The sequence below is a fragment of the Microtus ochrogaster genome, chromosome 4 (assembly GCF_000317375.1).
Source record: "Microtus ochrogaster isolate Prairie Vole_2 chromosome 4, MicOch1.0, whole genome shotgun sequence".
NCBI classification, from domain to species: Eukaryota; Metazoa; Chordata; class Mammalia; order Rodentia; family Cricetidae; genus Microtus; species Microtus ochrogaster.
In genome coordinates, this window is record NC_022011.1 from 46,043,182 (window position 1) to 46,067,449 (window position 24,268).

General features: G+C 48.9%; 3 protein-coding genes across 4 annotated transcripts in view; 2 read left to right on the forward strand and 1 right to left on the reverse strand.

The window, feature by feature from the left end:
* The first annotated feature begins 130 nt into the window (after window positions 1-130).
* On the forward strand, window positions 131-10,768 carry C4H9orf78 (chromosome 4 C9orf78 homolog). The gene is made up of 9 exons (XM_005346115.2): window positions 131-405; window positions 713-772; window positions 2,629-2,680; window positions 3,541-3,611; window positions 5,801-5,878; window positions 7,594-7,791; window positions 9,559-9,695; window positions 9,780-9,878; window positions 10,263-10,768. Exons 1-9 carry the CDS (start codon window positions 323-325, stop codon window positions 10,352-10,354), a joined length of 870 nt encoding a protein of 289 aa, XP_005346172.1. The 5' UTR covers window positions 131-322; the 3' UTR covers window positions 10,355-10,768.
* Window positions 10,769-15,693: 4,925 nt separating this feature from the next.
* LOC101992540 (torsin-1A) lies at window positions 15,694-22,709 on the forward strand. 2 transcript variants are annotated; one of them, XM_005346116.3, is made up of 5 exons: window positions 15,694-15,915; window positions 16,234-16,499; window positions 19,353-19,528; window positions 19,627-19,754; window positions 22,105-22,709. In XM_005346116.3, the coding sequence occupies exons 1-5, from the start codon at window positions 15,735-15,737 to the stop codon at window positions 22,353-22,355; spliced, it is 1,002 nt and encodes a 333-aa protein (XP_005346173.1). In that variant the 5' UTR covers window positions 15,694-15,734; the 3' UTR covers window positions 22,356-22,709. The 2 variants fall into 2 exon arrangements, with proteins under 2 accessions (XP_005346173.1, XP_026634415.1); XM_026778614.1 differs by lacking the exon at window positions 19,627-19,754.
* Window positions 22,710-22,787: 78 nt separating this feature from the next.
* LOC101992815 (torsin-1B) overlaps window positions 22,788-24,268 on the reverse strand; it is an 8,257-nt gene continuing 6,776 nt past the window's right edge. The window contains exon 5 of the mRNA XM_026778613.1: window positions 22,788-23,391. Within this exon, the coding sequence (XP_026634414.1) occupies window positions 23,351-23,391 (41 nt within the window). The 3' untranslated portion in view covers window positions 22,788-23,350. The remainder of the gene's footprint in view (window positions 23,392-24,268) is intronic.

Here is a 24,268-nt window from a genome sequence, read left to right on the forward strand (position 1 = left end):
GAGTGCTGAGTGCCCATGCATGCCGGGAGTAGGGGGAGTGGCCGTGCTGCGGGGGCGTGACCGTGTGGCTCGAAGGTTGTCACGCCGGTGGTGAGCCTGGGCACATCGCTGGGGCGTGGCCGTGGGTGTGGCCACGCGGCCGTACCTGACTTTGCTTTTCGGCATAGGGAGCTCGTGGCTGTGCGGCTGGGGCGCCGCCTAGCAAGCCGGAGGCGGGTCTGCGTCCAGCCGGCGCTCTGACGACATTTCTGCGCGCCGGAAGAGAAGGGGGTTCTCTGAACTACGCGGCTGGGGAACGCTGCTCCGAAGATCTGGCGCCGCTATGCGAATAACCGGGAAGACTTTCCGCCGCAGGCGGGCTGACTCGGAGTCGGAGGAAGATGAGCAGGAATCAGAGGAGGTTCGGTACGTGTATGGCAGGACACGGAAGAGGGAGACAGTCTTGGGACTGGATGCCAGCCTCCACCGCGCTGATACCATTGACCGGGAGCCAGGGTTGTTGTTTTTCAGAAGCTTCTGGGGATAAGGCCACTTTTCCTCGACCGCGAAGCTGGGAGAGGTGCTCCGGGTTCGCATAGGTCTGAGTCCCGGTGATGCACCGTGCTAGGGACTCGGCTGAGGGACACGGATGTCCTCGTAGCTGAGTTAGGCTTTGAGTTCCGCAGAGAATCTCTTAGCCTGTGCACTACTGTTTTCATTCATTTCTCCCCAGGTTGAAACTTGAAGAAACCCGAGAGGTGCAGAACTTAAGGAAGAGACCAAACGGGGTGAGGTGGGTACCACGAGGGAGGGGGCGGCATCATTGTGACACAGACACTTCCCAGCTAGTGTCTCAGTTACATATCTCTCCTTCGACATAGTTCTTTCTTTAGACATATACCTTCCACTGATCAAAGACGGGACCAACGTTCTTTACAAATGTTTAATCGCCACACGCCCTGAGCCTGGTTGGTCTCAGAGTCTGCTCCAGGTCACTGACTAGAGTTTTTAATTGCACCGATGAATCGTGACTGACAGTGTGTTGACAGATTAGAGTTTTGAAAACTTAGACAATATTCAAGGAATAAACAATAGATTGTTGCTGCATGGCTCTGATCCCGTATAGCAAGACCCTATATTTAATAACCTAATGGGCTAAAGAGATGGCTCAGCGGTTAAAAGGACTGACTGCTCTTCCAGAGGTCCTGAGTTCAATTCCCAGCAACCACACGGTGGCTCCCATCTATAATGGAATCTGATGCCCTCTTCTGGCCTGCAGGCACACATGCAGACAGAGCACTCATGTCAAAAACAAACAAAATAAAAACCTTAGGTAGATAGATAACATTCATAATCTTTCCATGCAGTGTTAACCATTGTTAGCATCTAATGTTGTTTCCCATCTGCTTCTTTTTAGTTTTTGAAGATTTTAATCAATTTTATATCTACTGCTTTTAAAAATTCAACTCATGATATTGAGCTTCTGCCATATTGTGTGTTCCAGAAAATCTTTTTTTGTTTGTTTGTTTTTCAAAGCAGGGTTTTTCTGTGGCTTTGGAGCCTGTCCTGGAACTAGCTCTTGTAGACCAGGCTGGCCTCGAACTCACAGAAACCCACCTGTCTCTGCCTCCCAAGTGCTGGGATTAAAGGCTTGCCACCACCACCACCCAGCTACAGAAACTCTTTGTAGAAGGCTGTATAACACTGCACCCAGGGTATGTACTATAATTTGTTAATGGATTGCCTAGGTGGGTGTGGTGACTCACACCTGTAATTCCAGCCTTGAGAGAATGAAATAGTAGGAGTACCATGAGTTTAATGCCAGCGCAGGCTGCAGAGTGAAACCTTGTCTCCGCAACAACAAAGCCAGGCCTAGTGGCACAAGCCTGTAATCCCAGCTACTTGGGAGGCTGAAGTGGGACAGTCACAAATTTAAGGCCTGCTTGGGCAACTTAATGAGACCATATCTCAAAAATCTAATAATAAAAGTGTTGGGGCTAGCTCAGTGATACTGTACTCTCCGAGTCATTTTGTAAATCTTCACCATCAGCTACAGCTGCCGTGCATGTTCTCTGGCATTTGTCTTCTCTCCCAGTTTCCTTAACTGGCAGACTTTTATACTGGGATTCCAGACCAAATGCTATCGGATGACTGTGCGGGACCGTGCACTAGCTGCCCCACTTGCTCTCCCCTCCCACTCCCAGTGCTGAGCACTGTGTCCTTCCAGCAGGACACAAACCTGACTGCCCCCGTTTGCTTCCTGTTGCTGTGACCATGACCAAAAACAACTTTGGTGTCCATGTTTTGATCACCTTCAGTTACTGGGGGAAGTCATGGCCAGAACCTGGAGACCATGGAGGAGCACTACTTCCTGACTTGCTTCCTAGGTTGACATTCGGCTGCTGATGCAGCACGGGTCCACATACCCAGGGAAGGGAGATCTGCACACAGTGGCCCTCCCACATCAGTCAATAGGAAAGTGCTCCACGGGCTTATCTGCAGGCCAGCATGATGGAGGCATTTTCCCAATTGAATTTTCCTCTTCCCGGATGACTCTAGCTTATGTCAGTTGACAAACTAGCCAGCACCTTGATTTCTTTCTTGTCTCTGTGTCATTTCTCTTTGCGTGTTTTGTTTTCTTTTGCTCAGTGCTGCCGCCCTTCTGGTGGGAGAGAAGGTTCAAGAGGAGACGACTCTAGTGGTGAGTGTGGCCTCCTCTCTTCTGTGAGTCTTCCTAAGGTATAACATGGTGTCAGGGAGATGGCTTAGCAAGAGTGCCTGCTGTGCAAGCACAAGGGTCCGGGTTTGGAGCCCTGGCACCTCCATGGAAAGCTGAGAGTGGTGGCATATACATAAATCCGAGCACTGGAGAGGCAGGACAATGTGCTAAGAGGCCCTCTCTCAAAGTATAAAAGGATTGGGTGATGGCTCTGTGGGGAAAGTGTTGACGTTCTTGCTGCTTAAGTATGGGGACCTGAGTTAGGCCCCTGGTACCCATACAAAAGCTGTATGTGATGGCATACATCCATAATCCTAGCAGGAGTGGAGTGGAGACAGTTGGAGCTCTAGAGCTAACTGGCCAGCCAGTCTACCCAAATCAGTTAGTTCTCTGTCTGAGATATTTAAGGTGGAAAGAGGTTGAGGCAGATGCCTATCTTGGGGCTCTTGCCTCTACAACCACACATTGGTACTTACAATCATGTATATACACTGTCCACACACAAAACTAACACACATGGTCACATACACATACAAAGTAAGAAAAGCTGGTGGTAGTGGCACATACCTTTAATCTTAACACTCAGATCTCTGAATTCGAGGCCAGCCTGGTCTACAGAGTGAATTCCAGAACAGGCTCCAAAGCTACACAGAGAAATTTTTTTTTTTGATTTGTTGAAAAAGAAAAAAAAATAAGATGGAGAGTGATTGAGAACATACAACATTGACCTCTAACCTTCTCGGGTATGCACGCGTGTACATGTGCCTGCATACTCACAGATGATCACACTAACTCAGCTGCTGAATTCTAGATGCTTCCTCTAAGTGGTGTGCTTTCTGCAGGACGACCCTTTCCAAATGACCACAGGGGGCATGGTGGACATGAAGAAGCTGAAGGAGAGGGGCAAAGATAAGTAAGTGGAGGGAACTGGGTGCGAACACACTGTCGCCTCCCTGTGCAGGCAGGGAAGGCAGGGCTGCTGCGACGCCCTGCACAGAGGTTGCAGCCTCTGTGCTGTGCCTGGGGCACACTAATTAGAAACAGCTGCAGGGGAGGGCTGAGAGCCAAGAGAGAAGAATCCTTTTGCAAAAGGGCCTTGTTTATTATTTCAACTTGGGGACACTTTGTATGAAACCTAGTTACAAAAATTGCCTGAGTCCAGGGTTCTGGGCCGTAGGACTGAGGTATGAAGTCGATGAAAATGAAGAGACTGACCACTGGTTGTCTTTCAAACACATGGCCCAGAATAGCTCAAGCCGTTCAAGCCATTCTTATTTATACAAGTTCTAATGCATTCAAGCATGAGCAGTTTCAGTATATTTCTGTTTAATCATTTCCCAAGAATCATTAACATTTACCTATTTTAGTTTCTTTTCCTCTTCTCCACTCCCTTGACATCACTGACCTGTACCCCATATCATTAATTTTTATATTGCAAGCCAAATGTCTAGCCAGGCGCATCTTATTCATACTGTGCCCTAGCCGGCAGCAAACCTGCAGTTACAAAAGAGACTCAAGCCCTATGTTTAACCCTTAACATTGTGATACTTTTATATTTTTGTAATCAGCTGAGTATGATGTCATACCTAGGATATTATTTTCAAATGTAAGTCAATTTCTAAATAATATGTATATCATTTTTATGTGGACAACAATTGTAATACTATTCTTTATAAATTCTCAAAATGGTAATTAGCTAACTCTTTAACTGTTGGGACCAAGTTTATATTCTTCCTGGCAGTTTCTACAAGAATTTTTACTTCCAAGGGAACTGGGTGGGAGTTTTAACTGAAAAATTATTTAACTGTTAACGTCCTGGCACCAGAGAAATGCTTGACCTTTTAATTCCTTATGTCCTTTCTCTTTTCCTTATTTTTTTTTTTAAGATTATTTATTATATATGTGTTTTGCCTGCATGGTCACTTTCACACCAGATGAGGGCACCAGATCTCATTACAGATGGTTGTGAGCCACCATATAGTTGCTGGGAATTGAAGTCAGGACCTTTGGAAGAGCAGCCAGTGCTCTTAACCACTGAGCCACCTCTCCAGCCCCCCTTATATGTTCCTATAAGTTTTTAATACCATCTTTTAAGAAACCGTCTCCCAAGTTCTTAAGTTCTTTGGAACATTGTTATCTCTTTTTTAGGATAGTTAAGTAAGCAAGAATCATTAACCTTAGTGAGTTCCTCCTGCTTACTCAGAATGACTGCCAAGGCGGCAGGGGCAACAGGAGGAACTGGTTTCTGTGAATGATTGCAGAGAGGCTTAATTTTCTTGTAGAGACTTTTAGAAAAATTATCAGCTTTTGTTCCCAGAAAACTCAGCTACAGTCACACAACTAACAAAGCAAAACTAAGAGTCACCATAGGAATAAGCCTTGGGAGAGTGAGAGAGGCCTGTAGCCCATGAGCTCCCTGGGACCAGCGCAGAGTTTGCAGCATCTCCCACAGGTCCCTCCAGAGGGCCATGCTATAAGGAACTCCATCTGTAAAACATTTATGCACCATTCCCAGGGGTGACAGCATGGCTCCCACCAAAAAAATAATCACGGAAATCCCCAGTACTCAGTAAATGTAAGCGGGAGGATCAGGAGTTCGAGGCCATCCCAGGCTGGATGAGACCCTCTCTGAAAACGAGAGAAAAGTAAATGTGTTTCAGGAACTAGGGAGATGGCATAGTGAGTAAAGTGGAGGGCCCGAGTTGAGATCCCTGTGACACATAAAACCCAAGTTTGGCGGCCTGTGTCTGTAACCCCTACATTAGCGCAGGCAGTGAATCCTGGGGACCTGGTGGCCAACTTGTCTAGTAAGAGCCCATCTCAAAAGACAAAGGGGGGCGTCCTGACAGAACGTCTGACCTCCATATGTGCACGCAGGGTCACACATGCATACACAGGAACTACCTAGTATAAAAGTTTTCAGAAGAAAGCGTACACCCATCCCCAAAGTCTAAACGCTGCCACCACTGGTTTGTTTGCATTGTGTGTAAGGTTTTTTCTCGTTATATACCATACCATGTCGTATGTTTTCATGTGTTTTATGTTGTATTTGAGTTATCTGGTATAACTTGACTTCAATGAATGTGATCTCCCTGCTCTCAGGGTCAGTGAAGAGGAGGACCTGCACCTGGGGACATCCTTTTCTGCAGAAACTAACCGGAGGGATGAGGATGCAGACATGTAGGTACCAGTGTGTCTTGATGTCTGTAAGCACTGGAGTTGGGCCCCAGCCAGATGGTCAAAATGTCTAGTCACAGATTTTCTTAGCTATGCTCTCCCAACTTCTCAGGCTTAGAGCTTTGCAAGCCTCTTATAAGTCCTTTTAAAGCCAGTGGGTGGTGGTACACGCCTTTAATCCCAGCATGAGGGAGGAAGGGGTAGGTGGATCTTTGTGAGTTTGAGGCCAGCATGGTCTAAAGAGCGAGTTCCAGGGGCTGGAGAGATGGTTCAGAGATTAAGAGCACTAGCTGCTCTTCCAGAGGTCCTGAGTTCAATTCCCAACAACCACATGGTGGCTCACAACCATCTGTAATGAGATCTGGCACTGTATCCTGGAAAGTGTATATATAATAAATAAATAATTAAAAAAAAAAGAGAGAGAGAGAGTTCCAGGACAGGGTCCAAAGCTACACACAGAGAAACCCTGTCAAAAAAAAGGGGGAGTGAGGTCTTTGCATTTATATTTCTATCCCCCCCCCTCCTATTCTCCTTCCTTCCTTCCTTCCTTCCTTCCTTCCTTCCTTCCTTCCTTCCTTCCTTCCTTCCTTCCTTCCTTCCTCTTATGGGACAGATGCTAGCTACAGTACATCCTCAGCCCTTGGATTTGCTTTTACTAGTGATGTTTCCTCAAAACACACAAAGGACTGTCATGGACTGACACTTCTTTTCCACCAAGGCCTTGGAAACGTGGTTACAGAGTCTCCCTCTTGAGCCCTACCCACACAGGAATTCCCTCTTTTCCTTTATCTTGATAAATCCGAGTTAACTCTGCGGGGGAGGGGGGGGCAGAAACATAATGCCACCTTCTGTCTTAAAAGAGCCTTGGATGTGGTCACATCTGGAGATTGTTGTTGTAGTCTCCAGTATACTTTGATGGTTTAAGTTGGAATTTTCTTTTTTAGATAATTTATTTTATGTGCATTGGCGTAAAGGTGTCAGATCCCCTGAAACTGGGGTTACAGACAGTTGTGAGCTGCCATGTGGGTACTGGGAATTGAACTCGGGTCCTCTGGAAGAGCAGCCAGTGCTCTTGACCACCAAGCCATCTCTCCAGTCCCCTTGAGTTGGAATTTTCAACACCCAAATGAACTCAAGCTAAATATGGCGGCACACACCTATAATTCTAACACCAAGGAGGCTGAGGCAGGAGGATCTCAAATTTGAGATCATTTAGGTCACACAGTGTAAAACTATGTCAAAAACAACCTCCAGGTATTTTATTTTTCTTAATTCTCCATGAACTGATAATTTCTTCACTGGAGACAGGCATGTTGACACATGAATTTAATCCCAGCACTTGAGAAGTGGAGGCAGGCAGATCTCTGAATTCAAGGCCAGCCTGGTCTACATAAAGAGTTCGAGGCTAGCCAGGGCTTCATACTGAGAACCTGTCTTCAAAAACATTTTCTCCATATTGATAGATGGGATGGGTGGATGGGTAAAGTCATCTGCCACCAGCCTTATGGCTGTGTTCAGTCTCCAGGGTCCACATGGTGGGAGGAGAGACTCAACTCCCACACGTTCTCCTCTGACCTCCACATGTGTTCTGGTACACATGCTCTCACAAGTACATAGACACATAAAAGAGAATGTAAAAAGTTCTTCGTTAACTAATGCGTATTAGCAGGTGCCTGTTGTGGCCTTTCCGGACCCCTAAGCCTGTGGTCCTCTCTCAGGATGAAGTACATTGAGACAGAGCTGAAGAAGAGGAAGGGGATTGTGGAGCAAGAGGAACAGAAGGCCAAGCCCAAGAATGCTGAGGACTGCCTCTACGAACTGCCGGAGAACATCCGCGTCTCATCTGCCAAGAAGACCGAGGAGATGCTGTCCAACCAGATGCTGAGCGGCATCCCCGAGGTGGACCTGGGCATAGAGTACGTCTCCCCACCCTGGCTTTGCCCCTGCCCGACTTCCCAGTGAGCAGTTACACAGACGAGCCACACAGCACTTGCCTAGCGTTCCTAGGAGTTACAGGAAGCTGGGAAGTTGATAAAGGACTTGTCATCGTAAGCATGAGGACTTCGATTTGATCCCCAGAACCCATGCCAGAAAAGCCAGGTATAGCAGGGCACACTGGGCGGGTGGAGATTGGCGGGTCATTGCCCAGGCAGCCTAGCCTACTTAGTGAACTCCAGGTCAGTGAGAGGCCCTAATTCCAATGAGGTGCGTGGCTCCTGATGACTGTATGTCCTCTGGCCTTCCCATGCACGCTCATATGATGCACACGTGTGCTCACTAATGTTATGAAGACCCTTCTCAAACTCCTTGGAGACCTACAGACAAGTTCTCTCAGGCAAGTTGTCTCTGGAGGTTCCTTACATCTGGTCCCAGTGGCTGAAGAGACTGAAGGGCCCCTGACCTCTTCTCCTCAGCCACTCCTTTCTGTTTATTTCTTTTTTAAAAAAAAAAATATTTATTTATTTATTATGTATACAATATTCTGTCTGTGTGTATTCCTGAAGGCCAGAAGAGGGCACCAGACCTCATTACAGATGGTTGTGAGCCACCATGTGGTTGCTGGGAATTGAACTCAGGACCTTTGGAAGAGCAGGTAATGCTCTTAACCACTGAGCCATCTCTCCAGCCCCCATCCTTTCTGTTTATTTCCATCAAGGGCTGTGCAAAAGGCTGGTCCACACCTCCTCTGTGAGCCTTCACCTGCAGAGAAACAAATACTGTGGTCAGAGCTTCATTGCCTAGAGTGAAGTGTTAGGAGGCTTGTGGGCTCTGGTCTGGCAAGCGTTGAACCTTAGGGAGCCCGTTTCAGTTTTGTGGGACATGAATTCTAATGTGTGGTGTGTGTGCATGTGCACTCCTGGGGATTTGAACTCGGACCTCCCAATGCTCTGCCACTGAGCTGCATGCCCAGCCTGAGATTTACTTTTTGGTTTTTTGTTTGTTTGGTTTTTTGAGACAGGGTTTCTCTGTATAACTCTGAGATAACAATCAGAGATCCCTGTGCCTCTGAGTGCTATGGTTAAAGGTGTACAGCACCACTGCCAGGCTCCAAGGTTTTCTCCTTATCCAAGAGAGAACACATCTGTTCTCCCATGGCCCTGAGTTTTCCATACCAGTGTGACCACAGGGTCTGGCCAGGAAGGGTGGCACACACTGGTATCTGAACCCTGGGGAGGCTGAGACGAGAGGGGTTGGATCTTGAGTTCCAGGGCAACGGGGCTTTGTAGGAACCTCGTCTTAACAAAAAGGAGCTGGGCGATGGTGGCGCACACCTTTAATCCCAGTACTCGGGAGGCAGAGGCAGAGGCAGGCGGATCTCTGTGAGTTCAAGACCAGCCTGGTCTACAGAGCTAGTTCCAGGACAGGCTCCATAGCCACAGAGAAACCCTGTCTCAAAAAAAAAAAAAAAAAAAGGAGCCATGTGGCACACTCGAGGGACAGGAGCAGGTGGATCTCTGTGAGTTCAAGGCCAGCCTGGTCAGCAGAGCAAGTTCTAGGGCTACCCAGGGAACCCTGTCTTGAAAAACTCAAAAAGGAAAGAAGGAAAGGCCTGAAACAGCCTGGTACACTGTAGAGCTCTGGGATAGATGCTTCTCCTTGTGCAGTAGGAGCGACCAGCCTCATCTGTCAGTTCCAAAGGTGTAATGACCTCGTATGAGGTGTGGCTCTTCCTCTGTCCATAGTGCTAAAATAAAAAATATCATTTCCACGGAGGACGCCAAGGCCCGGCTACTGGCTGAGCAGCAGAACAAGAAGAAGGATAGCGAGACATCATTTGTGCCCACCAACATGGCGGTGAACTATGTCCAGCACAATCGCTGTGAGTGCCCTGCCTGCCCCCACACCCCATGAGTCTCCTAGGAGCGCTACCCCGCTTCATAGTCCCTGTTCTTTCTCTGTTCAGTTTATCACGAGGAGCTCAATGCACCTATTCGAAGAAACAAAGAAGAGCCCAAAGCCCGGCCCTTGCGAGTGGGTGACACTGAGAAGCCAGAGCCTGAACGTGAGTACAGCCCTGGGTGGCACTGAAGTGGCTGTGAAGACAGAGTCGTGCAGGCAGGGCAGTGCCCAAGCCCTGCCAAGGACCATGGCCATGTACCTTTCCTTTCCAAGCTGTGGTTCCTCCATGGTAATGAAGAGGGGGTAGAGGCAGCCCGTTGCTTGCTCTGGGGCCCCCAAACTGTGAAGCTGGGAGAGACGGAGTTTGAAGGTTTCGGTAAGGGAAGAGCAGAAATAGCAGTAAAGAAGAGGCACGTAGCGAGGGTCACCTGGGCTCTCCTGGCCTCGGTGCTGGGGCTGCTGTCATGGTTGACTCCAACCAGGTCCTCACCTTGGAACGGTAGTCTCTGCTGCTTCCGCCACTACAGGCAGCCTTTGTTCTCCTCAGGGTCCCCTCCCAACCGCAAGCGTCCTGCTAATGAGAAGGCCACAGATGACTACCACTACGAGAAGTTCAAGAAGATGAACAGGCGCTACTGAGGCCGCGGCTGTAGGGAGTGGACAGCACACACACAGAAGTTCAAGAAGATGAGCCGGGATGGAGGGGGCGGATAGCACACATGCACACACACTCGCACTTGTCCCAGTGCAAACAGTGCCCTGCATAGAACCCGCTTGCTAGTTATTGGGGTTCCCCATCAGACGGCGCTTCTGCTTACCTGCTGAATTTCTGTTCTAGCTTTGGGTTGAAGACTGCGCCTTCCCGTGTGTCTCAGGCTGACCTTGAACTCCCTCTTCCTCCCTCCTGGGATTTTAGAGGCCCCACCACACCTGGCTGGCATTTTCGAACATTAGCTTTGTAACTTTCAAAAGAAAACAATGAAAGAAAACATATGTCTATGTTGTTTCTTACCTGGGACAATATCAAGAGTGTTATTAAACTGTTTGTAAATATGTTGCCTTTCTCGTAATTTTGTCCTGTCTCAGGAAGAACTAGCTGTGTTCACTGTGGGTTTGTTTGTTTTGTTTAAGATTTATTTATGTATCTGGGTGTTGGTCTTCAAGTATGTCTGTATGCCCTGTGTGTGCATCCAGCGCCTCTGGAGGCCAGAGGAGGGTGTTAGCTATCCTGGAATTGTAGTTATCCATGCTTGAGAGCCACCATATTCAAGCTAAGAATCTAACCCAGGTTGGATTCTTAACTTTGTGTTCTTAACTACTGAGCCATTTTCTCCAGTCTATTTCTTCAGTGTTTTGAGGTTATATAAACAGCCATGGTTTCCTTCACTATTTGAAATGAGGTTGAAAAATACATCTGTCTTTGCTGGGTGTGGTGGCACATTCTTTTAATTCCAGCATTCAGGAGGCAGAGGCAAGGGGATCTCCATGAATTCAAAATCTGCCTAGTCTACATAGTGAGTTCAGGACAACCAGGAGAGACCATATCTCAGGAAAGAGAGAGGGAGAGAAGAAAACCACATCTGACCTGATTTAGAGTGTCCAGTTCCCAGCAGAGAAAGGAGGGTGGTTCAGATACGCTGGCATGCCAGACTCTTACAGAGCCACAGAGTTCTTTTGATTGAGAAGAAAAAGCAGAGTCAGGCAGATCCCTCTTTTTTTTAAATATTTATTTATTTATTATGGAAACAATATTCTGTTTGCATATATGCCTGCCTGCAGGCTAGAAGAGGCCCCCAGACCCCATCACAGATGGTTGTGAGCCACCATGTGGTTGCTGGGAATTGAACTCGGGTCCTTTGGAAGAACAGGCAATGCTCTTAACCGCTGAACCATCTCTCCAGTCCCCTAGGCAGATCTCTAAATTCCGGACCAGCCTGATCTACAGAGCAGATTCCAGGACAGCCAGGGCTACACGGAGAAACCCTGTCTCGTAAAACAAAAAAGCAAAACAAACAAAAAAAGGAAAAAGAAAAAAGGAAAGCCTGGCATGGCACAAGCCTTTTAAGCCCAGCACTCAGGAAGCAGAGACAGATGATCTCTGAGCTGTGGACCATCTAGGCCTCATAATGAGATAGGCAAATAAAGAAACACATGAAGAGTTGCATGTCTTAGCTTTTAGAACTTAATCATTAAGTACAAACTCGGCCCAACTTTCGTGTTTGCCATGAGTCTTCTGTTATGGGGTATCCACCATAGAAGACTGCTCAGATGCAGATTTAAGCCAAAAGACAGTCTTTATCACCTGGCTGGCGACTACACTAGGTGTTCTGGATCCCAGCATAGCCCTGAGCCTTTCTCAAGGGAGCTTTTAAGCACCAAAACCATGTCCCAGGTTAACAAGAACGAAGCAGGCCGGGCGGTGGTGGTGCACGCCTTTAATCCCAGTACTCAGGAGGCAGAGGCAGGCAGATCTCTGGGAGTTCGAGGCCAGCCTGGTCTACAAGAGCTAGTTCCAGAACAGGCACCAATGCTACAGAGAAACCCTGTCTCGAAAAAACCAAAGGGGGAAAAAAAAGAGCGAAGCAGAACTACAGAAGCCAAAAAGCAAGGTTGGTTTCCCAGAACTATGGACTTTGACCGTAAGGTCTTCCTTTTCCTTTTGGCAAGTGGGGCTGTCTATGTGCTGAGTTTTATGGCCTGAATGGTACTTCTACCATGGAGTCAGTTGTGCTAAGGTCTGGGGGCCTGATACACTTCCACCAACAGGCAGGATTTTCAGATCTCAGGAGTTGGGGATATGTCAGAGGAGCCTATGGAACCAGCTGGGACATCCAGAAACCAAAATAAAAAAGGGCCTGGAGGTGTGGTTCACTTGGCAGAGTGTTTGCCTGTTAGTCCTGGGTCCATCTCCTGTCACTGTGAGGACCCGACTTTGCAAAATCCATTTTAAAGAAGGGGCGTCATCTTAAGCCGTATAATGAGCTGGGGGGTGGGCGATCTCAGCTCCACAAATGTGCTGCGATAGCAGAAATTTGAACAGATACTCAAAAAATGGCCAATTTTGAAGATAGGGACCAGGGCCGTAAAATTTAACAAGGTCCAGATGTTCTTGGAAGACATCCTGTCTTTGAAGATACCTTGTCAGTTATTAATGGCTCTTTGTTAGGTTTTTGCGCCCAAGAACTGACCAATGGGTTCAGAAACTACCTTATCTTATGTACTCCTCACCCAATCCCCAAACGACAGGACTCAAACTCCCTGATGACAGCATTTCCCCTTTAAAAATTTGCCTCTTCCCGGGGTTTGAACCTTCACTTTCCTCACCCACCACGTTGATGTGCTGGAGATGTGGTCCAAACTCGAGTTTGAATTAAAATTCTTCATGTAATTTGCATCGGAAATCCATCCGGTTCTATGAATTCATTTGTGGACCAGAAACTTGTGCATAACATTACCACAGAAAACAGCTTGGTATTCACTCTCCACTCAACGAGGACAGCCTGGGTTTTAAAAAAAAATGGGGGGGGGGCAGGGCATGGTGTCATACACCTTTAATCTCAGCTCCTAGGAAGCAGATAGGTCAATCTCTCAGTTCAAGGCTAGCCTGGTATACAGAGGGAGTTCCAGGACAGCCAGGGCTATACAGAAAAAACCCTGTCGTTGCTCCCCCCCCCCCATGCTTTGGGCCTAGACTGGTCTTGACCTTAATATATAGCTGAGAAGGGCCTTGAACCTCATACCTTTACCTCCTGGAATTACAGTCAAGCACCATGATTCTTGGCACAGGTGATTCCTGTAGACACTTTGACCTCAACAAATTTGACCTTAACTCTCTGCTGCCTGAGTGTGGGCCTTGTACACCAACTTCCTTCCAAAGAGGAGGGAGATCCAGATGGAACCTCACAGTTGGAAAACACATAGACACTGCCTTGGACTGATTTGTTTTTGTCAGTGACACAGCTAGACATACCTAGGAAAAGGAAACCTTAGCTGAGAAATCACCCCCGTGTGTGTGTGGGGGGGGGGGTCTTAATTACTAATTGATGTGGGAGGGCCCAGTCAGCTGTGGGTGGTGCCATCTCTAGGCATGTGGACCTGGGCTGTATAAGAAAAATCGCTGAGGGGCTGGAGAGATGGCTCTAGTGGTTACTGCTCTTCCAAAGGACCCAGATTCAATTTCCAACACCCACATGACAGCTCACAATGGCAGCTTCCCTTAGTGATGATATCTGTAAGATGAAATAACCCCTTTCTCCTGTAAGAGACTTTGGTCATGATGTTTGTCGTAGTAATTGATAGCAAATTAGGACTGTCTCACATTGCTGACAATATACCCCTGGCTAGGCTGTGGTGGAAATAGCACTTTATGTTGGCAGTCCCTCTTCCAAACCCTAGTCTAATGATGAGAAAAACCCTCAGATTCTAGGAGAAGGACAATCTACAAAGGTGTTTCAGGATGAGTTATAACTCAGTGGTATAGTCTACAAGCTAAGGGCCTAAGTTCAATCCCCAGTAATGACAACAACAAAAAGCCAGGCCTATATCCCAGAAGTAAGGAGGTGAGGCAGGATGATCACAAGTTCAAAACCAGCTGCACGATATAGCAAGCTGAAAGATAGTCTGGAGTAGTTATGAAGATTTCTCCTCAGAACAAAGTCAGAGGCTAACAAGAGTGCCGTTCTTGTACAGACACGAGTTCAAGTCCTAGCACCCACTTTGTTCCCCAACTCCAAAGAAATTTTAAAACAAAATCAAACAAGAAACAGAAAGCCTGACATGTAGCTCCAGGATATTTGCCTACAATGTGTGAGGCTCTTGGGGTCACCCTAGCATCCCCTAAGTGTTTTGTGTTCCTTAAAACAAGGCAAGTGTCAGAAGCATCCATAAGGAGCTGGGAAGTCAGCATTGTGGGGAGCCGGGTGGTGGTGGTGTACACCTTTAATCCCAGTGCTCTTGAGGCAGAAGCAGGCGGATCTCTGTGAGTCTGAGACCAGCTGATCTACAGAGTCAGTTCCAGGACAGGCTCCAAAGCTACACAGAGAAGCCCTGTCTTGAAAATCCAAAAAGAAAAAAAGAAAAGAAACTAGGTAAACTATGGGCTTTAATTAACATAGTGGCCTGGCGGTGGTGGTGCGCGCCTTTAATTCCAGCTCTCGAGAGGAAAAGGCAGGTGGATCTCTGTGAGTTCAAGGCCAGCCTGGTCTAGAAGAGCTGGTTCCAGGACAGAAACCAAAAAAGCTACAGAGAAACCCTGTCTCGAAAAAAAAAAAAATTAACATAGTGGTTCATGGATTTTATCAAGTATAATATACAGATGTCAAACTTTTATTTCTTTTGAGATGGGTATTTCATTATGTAGCCCCAGCTGTTCCTAGAATTTGCTGTGTGGGCCAGGGTGGCTCAAACTCACAGAACTCCACCTACATCTGCCTCCCAGAGTACCAGGATTGAAGGTGTGTGTGCCACAATACCCAGTCCTCAAATATCAGGTTTATTTTATTTTATTTATTTATTTATTTATTTAGAGACAGAGTCCACTGTGTATTTTTGGCTGGCCTCAAACTCATACAGATCTACCTCCCTCAGCTTCTTGAGTGCTGGGATTAAAGGTGCTCACCACACCAAATATCAGATTTTAACAATAGGGAATCAGGGGTGGGGGTGTCATATGGAAACTCGCTATATTATTCTCATATTCCCATTTATTCCTTTATGTATTATGTGTATTCCTACATGAGTTTATGTGCACTTTGTGAATGTAGATGCATGTGTCATTTTTTAAAAACTGTTCTAAAACATTCTGTTATTTGATGAGGGTGGGGGAATCAATCACCACCTGACCTACCAAGGATCAGCCCAGAAAGGGGTTTGCCCTTAACAAAGATGGCATTTGCGAGCGTCGGGGGACGGCCTGACCAAGACAAAGAGGGCGGCCCCACAGGCAGGAACCGGAAACGCGCGTTGGGCGGTGCGTGGGGTACGGTGGGCGCTGGGACGCGCAAGCGGCGCGGGTCCGGGCATGAAGCTGGGCCGGGCCGTAGTGGCCCTGCTGCTGCTGGCGCCGTTCGCGGTTCGTGCCGTGGAGCCCATCAGCCTGGGCCTGGCCCTGGCCGGCGTACTCACCGGCTACATCTCCTACCCGCGCCTCTACTGCCTCTTTACCGAGTGCTGCGGCCAGAAGCGGAGCCTCAGCCGAGAGGGTAGGCGGGCACCAGGGTTGGGCACTGCGGCCGGGGGATGGCGCCGCGGTCAGGCCAGACTTTGACCCGAGGCCTGGGAGATGAGTTGCCGAGGCAGGGTAGGGTGTCAGCCCTGCTTGGGGCTCACCGGGGCGGCTTCACCGCGTCCCTTCCGCTCGGCTTTGGGGAACATCCCAAGCCCAGGCCTTTGGAAGTGCAGGGTTAGCGGCAGCAGGGTCCTTCTTCAAACCAGGCTCCGCGGGCTCTGACAGCCTGGGAATGGGGCTGCATTTTGCCTGCTTGCTTCTCTCCTGACCAGAGTGATCTTTCCATTCCCAGCGCTGCAGAAGGATCTGGATAACAAACTCTTTGGACAGCATCTTGCAAAGAAAGTCATCTTAAACGCCGTGTCTGGTTTCCTAAGCAACCCGAAGCCCAAGAAGCCCCTTACCCTCTCCCTGCATGGGTGGACAGGCACCGGCAAAAACTTCGTCAGCAAGATCATCGCAGAGAATATTTACGAGGGTGGACTCAACAGTGACTATGTGCACCTGTTTGTGGCCACGCTGCACTTCCCCCACGCCTCCAACGTCACCCTGTATAAGGCAAGAGCATAAGTTGGCCGCCTTCGTGGATGAACCGGGTTTGGGTTTCTCTGTCTGGGACGGGATGTGGGAATTCCACGTCAGCGAGCGAGCCTCGAGATGGCTCTTTGTATGTGAGTTCCTCTTTAAAAGGTGTGGACGGAGCTGGCTGTGGTGACATCAGCTGTTCTGGAGGTAGAGAGAACGAGAAGCTGAAGGAACTACAATTGAGGATTGCTCGTGCAGTGCAGATCGGGACTGTGTTTCAAAGGGAACTATCCAGGGCTGGGGTAGCCCTGGGTAGAGCACTTGCCCATACCCGGACCCTGCCCCTTCCTCTCCCCTCTCCCCTCCCACCTCCCTACCCCCCCCCCCAGCAGGAGTGGTAGTGGATATGTAAGTTACTGAGGGTTTGTGTTACATCGAGCCATTAGACCACTAAAGGTTTATGGGTGACCTCTAGGCTCAGTAGCACTTGGCTGTAGTCAAATGGGGACACAATCAAGTCCAACATCAGGGTCTTCAGGTCCCATCCGTATCATGGAAAGGAAACGCGGAGGTCTAAGTCTGTTTGGACTCAGCTGTTGCAGCCTGCGTTTGGAGTTTAATTCTGGTTAACAGTCCACACCTGAACTCAGGTCCTGACCCGCCCTCCCTCGAACTGTGGAGCGTGGGGACTGTTGGCCAGCCTTCCTGAGGAGCACGCATTTACCCTTGCTTATGTGTATTCCCCACTTCTGTTAAACATCGGGGTCACCATGGCTGTGTGGCTGGGGGCAGGTTGTTTAGCCTGTGCCTGTGATCAGCTGGGTGTGTTGTACTCGCCTGCATTGCCAGCAGGCTGAGGCAGGAGGATCACTTGTTTGAGGCTAGTCTGGGCTACACAGTGAAGTGAGCCTCTGTTTGAAAGCAGTCAAGGAGAGGACAAATGGAGAAAGAAAAAAAGGGGCCCAGTAGTTCAGGGGCTTTTGGGAGGCGGGTTAAAGTGTTCATGGGCAGTGCTTAGGACTGTGTCTTGCTGTAGTGCTCTGCAGTCTGTTGTTCTGGTAGGAGACTGGGCAAACCTTGTCTGTTGGGTTCTAACAACTGAGTGAGTTCTGTGTAGATGGTCACCTGTCTCATGGTGTTAGCAGGCCACTTGGGGGTCTCTGAAGGTTCCTCTAAAGCAGTGGTTTTCAACCTTGCTAATGATGCGACCCTTTAACCTCATGTTGTGGGGACCCCCAACCATAAATTTATTTTGTTGCTACTTCATAACTGTAATTTTTGCTACTGTTATAAATCATAATATAAATATCTGATATGTAGGATGTCTGCTCTCTAGCCTCTGTGAAAGGGTCATTTGACCCCAAAGGGTTTGAGACCCAGAGGTTGAGAATCACTGCTCTAAGGGGAAGGTGGTCAGGTGGTCCATCCCTGCAGATTTGCCGCTTGCATTAGATACAAATGGATACTATAACCATGGTCACGGGAGCCAAGGGAAAACCCCCAAACAGATGTCCGATGCAGCTGCTAACACTGGCTGTTCTGTAGAAAAGTGCCTAGCTGCTTCTCCACCTCACCTCGGGACGATGCAAATGGCTGCAGAGATGGAGAATTTGGGCTCAACTTTCTGAGGAAAATTCTGGAAATGGTCTTAGTGTGTAACTGACCTAGCATGAGTGAGACCCTGATATCAGTTTTGGTATCTGGCCATCAAAACACCAAAAACAATTTTTTTTTTTTTGAGACAGCTGCACCCTTGTGTTCATTGTTGTAGCCTGGGCTGGCCATGAACTGTTTTATTATTATCTTAGTTTAGTTTGTTTGTTGTTCATTGTTGTAGCCTGGGCTGGCCCTGAACTCCGTTTTATTATTATTATTTTAGTTTAGTTTGTTTTTAAATTTTGTGTGTTTATGTGTACTTGTGAGCATGTGTGAGCATGGGGGTCATAGGTCTATCTCTGGTGGTGTTCCTCAGGATCTGTCCACTTTTTTTTGATACAGGGTCTCTCACTGAGATAGGCAAGCCCCAAAGATCCTGTCTTTGCTACGACTGACTTCCTCTCGAGGGTGTCTATAAGGCATCCTGTACCCAGTAAGCCTTCCTCCCACCCCGGGCTGGAACTCTTGCTCTGTCTCAGCTGGGGCCACGGAGGCATGTCACCAAGTCCATCTCAGATGTGTTCTTATGGTCTGTACCTAGCTAGGCAGATTTAGTTCAGAAAGCCTCATCACGCCCTCCCAAATGCTGAGCTCTCAAGTCCAGACTCCCTCCAGAAGGCCCTGTGCACTGTTTTCCCACCCGTGAGTCAGAGCTTCTCCACACTGGACTGAGGAGGAAGGAATGTGGGTTTCTACCTCTTACCAAGAGACTGTCCCACACAGGATCCGTGTGACATTGCCATTGTGAGGACAGAGCTTGCACCTGGCTGACAACAGCATCAGTGTGGTCGCAATGTGGTGTCACAGACCTGGAGCTTTGGCACAGGGCGGGGCTGGATTGATCCCAGTTTGCCCCAGCTTAATCATATTGTCTCAGGCAAGCTGCTGAAGTGTTCTGCACCCCAGTGTCCTCACCTGTGGCGTGGTTATGATGCCACTCATACACGAAGTGATTGTGAGGGATAGGTGTGCATGTGTGTGAGAGAGAAATGCTCACAGCACAGTGAGAGAGAGAGAGAGAGAGAGAGAGAGAGATGCTCATAGCACAGTGCTCCAGAGGTGCAGCCATTGTCCTCAGGGGGTAAAGTTGTTCTGAGGGCCTGGGCGTGGCTCTGGTAGAGGGCTTGCTTAGTACTATTGAGGCGCTGGGTAGAGCTGCACAAAAAGACAAACCTAAATCTGATAGAAGTGTACCCACTAGAACTCTAAATGGGCCCTCTTGTCCTTCAGGACCAGCTACAGATGTGGATTCGAGGCAACGTGAGCGCCTGTGCTCGGTCCATCTTCATCTTTGACGAGATGGACAAGATGCACGCAGGCCTCATTGATGCCATTAAGCCTTTCCTAGACTACTATGATGTGGTAGATGATGTCTCCTATCAGAAGGCCATCTTCATCTTCCTCAGGTGAGGCTGTGGCTGGGATATGGTGGGAGACCCTTGCACCTGGGCCTGGGGGTTTGGGGGAGAAGTGCAGCCCCTCCTTGCTGCAATTATTTCTGCAGCAATGCGGGGGCAGAAAGGATCACAGATGTGGCTTTGGATTTCTGGAAAAGCGGGAAGCAGAGGGAAGACATCAAGCTCAGAGACATGGAGCACGCCCTGTCCGTGTCAGTCTTCAATAACAAGAACAGTAAGTATAGCCATCCTTCAAGAATCCGACTCCTAGCCCTAGGAGTCTTTCCAGCCTAGGAGCTAAACTTAATGTAGCCTCGCCGACTCTGAGTGAAATCCGCTAACAAGCTGCAGGTCTTATAAACTCCGAAGTTGAACTACACCATTGATACCTGGTTGAGACAGAGTTTGCTCTCCATTCCTTGTAGAGGAAAAGCAGGTAGTAGAGCCAGGAGAAGGCCACTGTGTGACTGCAGGGAGGCTGGGAACTGAGTAAGGCCTCTCCCTTTGCGGTGTGCTAGGTCTCTACCCAGGCATGGCTGGGCCTTGCCGCTGTACCAGACACTCAAGACACTTGACCTGCTTCAGTCTACCCTGTTGCTCTGTGGAGCAGATGGATGCCTGTTGGCCCATTCTTTACACAGGACACCGAGGCTCGGTGCAGCCTCTTACAGCCTGTGTCGCACTCCATCCTGCACTCAGAGCCTTTCAGCTCATCTGCTTCTCCAGCTACTGTCATATAACCTTTGGCCTTGAACCTCAGGAGGCAGACAGCCATGAGGGTGACTCACTGGCTCTCTCACATGGTCTTTGCTGATCTCGGGTTGTTGAGCTTTCCTCCTTGGAAACGCGTTCACCGAGAAATCTGAATTGAAGTTAGCTGACTGGAACAGTGTGTTCTCCTATCCCTGACAAAGGGAAGACGAACATTTTGTTGAATGTTAAAAGTCTTTCTTCATGCTCACAAGGGTGACTACACACAACAGGAAATACAGATCGATGCACAGCAATACATCAGAGCACTGCGGTGAAGGTGGAGAGGACCTCCCGCAGGGCTATAGCCGGGATAGACAGTCAAGACATGTGACAGCAATGCTGGGGTGGACAGAAGAGCAGTCTTAGGGGTACATGAGTTTGAGGTGTCCTGGCTGGGAGGAGACATTTCACTCAGGACACACATCTAAGTTGGCAGTATATGGATGTTTTTACTTTTATGATGTTCAAATTCGAACCCAGGGCCTCAGACATGCCATATAAGTGCCTACCACTAAGTGATACCCCAGCCCACCTAGTGTTTTTTAAGGCTCTGTAACCATCTGAAGTCTACTGGTTCTGCTGAGCACTTGGTGGGTCAGGTGGTTGGGTCCTGTCATTCAGGCTGTGCTGGGGTCTCCTCCCCAGCCAGGCCAGTTGCACCCGGCTACAATCCCAGGGCTCCGTGTGCACCTGGTACAGAGTAGCTCTTCAAGACAGCTGCTCACAGTCAGGTTTGCTCTTTTCTTTTCTCTTCGGAAGGGGGGATGATTTGAGACAGAGTTTCTCTGTGGCTTTGGGGCCTGTCCCGGAACTCGCTCTGTGGACTGGGCTGGCATCGAACTCACAGAGATCCACCTGCCTCTGCCTCCCAAGTGCTGGGATTAAAGGCACACACTACCACCGCCTGGCCAGTTTTGTTCTTTGCTATGGCCACAGACAGGGTCCTCACTGAGTATAGTCAGAGTGCAGGGCTCCTTTGGGAACTGAGTACATATACTCAGCTCTCTACACAGCTTGCCTTGGGAGCCAGGACACAAAGACATGTCATGAGCTTTTGGGGCATCCAGCAGATGCTGAGTCAGTACTGGGAGGCTGAGCCATGCAGAGCTAGATTTTTGCAGGGAAGCATTTGTCAGAGTCCAGACATTTGAGGTACACAGCCTTGACTGCACACATTAGCACGCAGGGGAGTCTAGGTATTGCTTTCAGAATGCTGTGTGGTGTGGGCACTGGCAGCAGCAGTGAACTCCTTAACTGCTGGTCCAGCTGCTGAAGCTCGTTTTCTAGACAGATTGACTGGTACAGTCTGTCTCTGGGGATACCCCTCATCTTTTTCATGCCTCTTCCAACCTGTGCATCCGCTCCTCACCACTGCCTGGATCCCAGCACACAGTGTGGCTCATGTGTCCCTCTAGCCCACCTCTCATCTAAGGTGACCGGAAGAGGCCTTTCCAAGCCTACAGCACTAGTGTCCCTTTAAAGCTTGTGTTTTTCATTTTGTCTGTGTGTGTCTTTGCTGTATGTGTGTGCATGTGGGTGTCCAGAGGGGGACTTGCATCGACTGGACCCAGAGTTACATGTGGTTATGAGCACTCTGGTGAGTATTGGGACCCAACTCAGGTCCTCTGCAAGGAGCAGCAAGCCTTAACTGCTGAGCCATCTCTCTAGCCCAGAGGTGTCCCTTTATGTCACCCTGCCTCACAGGGCAGTGTTTGTAGACAGGTCCCAGCTCCTGTAACTCCCTCACTGTGTGGAGACGGGGTGGTCCCCACTGGACACTATGCCGGATGGACAGATGAGTATCGAGTGGCTCCTTCTTGTCTGTTCCCCAGGTGGCTTCTGGCACAGCAGCCTCATTGACCGGAACCTCATTGATTATTTTGTCCCCTTCCTGCCTCTGGAGTATAAGCACCTGAAAATGTGCATCAGAGTTGAGATGCAGTCCCGTGGCTATGAAGTAGATGAGGACATTATAAGCAAAGTGGCTGAAGAGATGACCTTCTTCCCCAAGGAGGAGAGAGTCTTCTCTGACAAGGGCTGCAAGACTGTGTTCACCAAGCTGGACTACTACCTGGATGACTGAGCCCTGCCTGCTGCAGACGCTCCTGCCCGCACTGTCAGGCCACTCCTCTCCCAGGAGGGTGCTCAGGACACTTCCTGCTGAGGTTACCAGGTATCGCCTCGGGGACTGTTTCTGCTCCTCAGAGTCCGCAGTTGGTCATGCTGTAGAGACCGCAGACACAGCATGGACCCAAAGCTTCCTGGAGCCTCCAGAGGATGAAACCTCCCAGCCTGCCCATTCCTAGGCTCATGATATTTTTTAAAAATTATGTTTTAATTTCAGATGTTTCTGTTTTGAGGCAGAACAATTAAGTTTTATTGCAAATGTGATAACTTTATTTTAAATGGTTTTTAATATTATGAGGAACCTTTCCACTGTTGGCTTTGTGTGTCTTTTGAAGCTCTCAGGCCAACACCACCAGTGTTTGTACTACAAAAGTCCAAGCATGGGCACCTGCTACATGAATGGCGTCTTGGGGACTGACATCACCCTGCCAGGGGCTGTGCAGTGATTAGGACCGGTGTGCTCTTCCCTGGACTCAGAAGTGAAGTGGGAAGAAGCTGAGTGGCTCTGTGGGTGTCAGGTCCACTCCAGATGCCTGGCAGGCAGAGCTCCAGATAGGCTTGTTTTATGTACACGCAGTGCCTGCCAAGGGCTAGGGCTCCTGCAGGTATGGCTGCCGTTCAGGGCACTCACAGGGCTGGGTTTAGCAAGGCCTAAAGGGCCTGACGGTTCTACAAGTCAAAAACAGGTCAACTGCTGGCAGAATCACCCTCTACCTCTGCTACCAGCCTGTTCAGGGCTTCCAATGATGGCTCCAAGTCCCCAGGAGTCCCATCAGGTCTGACTACTCATCTAAAGATAGAGGCGCACAGTCCTCTCTTCTGAGTCCTGTAGATACGACAGAGTGGGGCCATGTTGGGCTCCTGGATGTTCAACTGAGAAACAAAGGGAGCAGCAGGGTGGCAGTGAAGAGGGCTTACCTTTCCAGACTGTTCTGTGATGGAGCAATGCTATCAGTGCTGCTGAGATGCCAGCTTAGCAGTTACCCTGAGACCTGGTCAACAAACAGAACTAGAATCAGGCTCTTTACCATTTCTGGGCAGGAAGAGAGGCAGTCAGATCTCCTCTCTAGAGCTAGAATGAAGACAGCTATGGCCAGGTAGATCTCACCATTCGGAGGATGTTATATCCCCGACAGCCCCCTGCCTCTGAACTCCAGAGCTTCTCAGGAAGAGAACTTTGGCCTCTACGTGTATGTGCATGTTTGTGATTGCCTGCCCCTCACAAGTGCACACCTGCCAAAAACCCAAAAGCAAACGTTGATTTTTGTGTGATTCGGTCAGCCTGTGCATCCAGGTGTGGAAAGGCAAGGCTACACGGGCAGCTCTAGAGCCTTCATTCGGAGCTCAGTTTGCTGCCATACAAATGAGGAAAAACTTAGTAAAAGTGACATTGCATTGGCTTTATTAGTCCGTGTCCAGCTCTCCTCATGCCTTCTCACAGGCAGGGTGGGGAAGCTGGGCCAGGCCTGGGCCTTTCCAGATTACAGATCAGTAACAGCAACAGTCCAAAGGTGGCCAACACGTGTCCACATATTGCATCATTGTAAACAGAAAAGCTTGTTTCTTCTTGACCAGGCACTCAACAGGTTAAATGGTGACTTGGCTCCAACTCAAGAACATGACATGGAAGCCAGCCTCACTTTGGCAGGCTTTGTTTCCTCTTTGTATGTAGCTAGGCTGGTTTTAAACTCGTCTTCCCAAGTGTTAGGATTACAGGCATGTATACCACGGGCCTGCTATTCCCTTGTGTGGTGGCCTAGACTGGCCTCCCAGGTCCTGGGACTAAAGGTGTGCACCACCACACCCAGTTCACCTTGGCATTCTTTTTTTTTTTTTTTTTTTTTCGAGACAGGGTTGATATGAGGCATG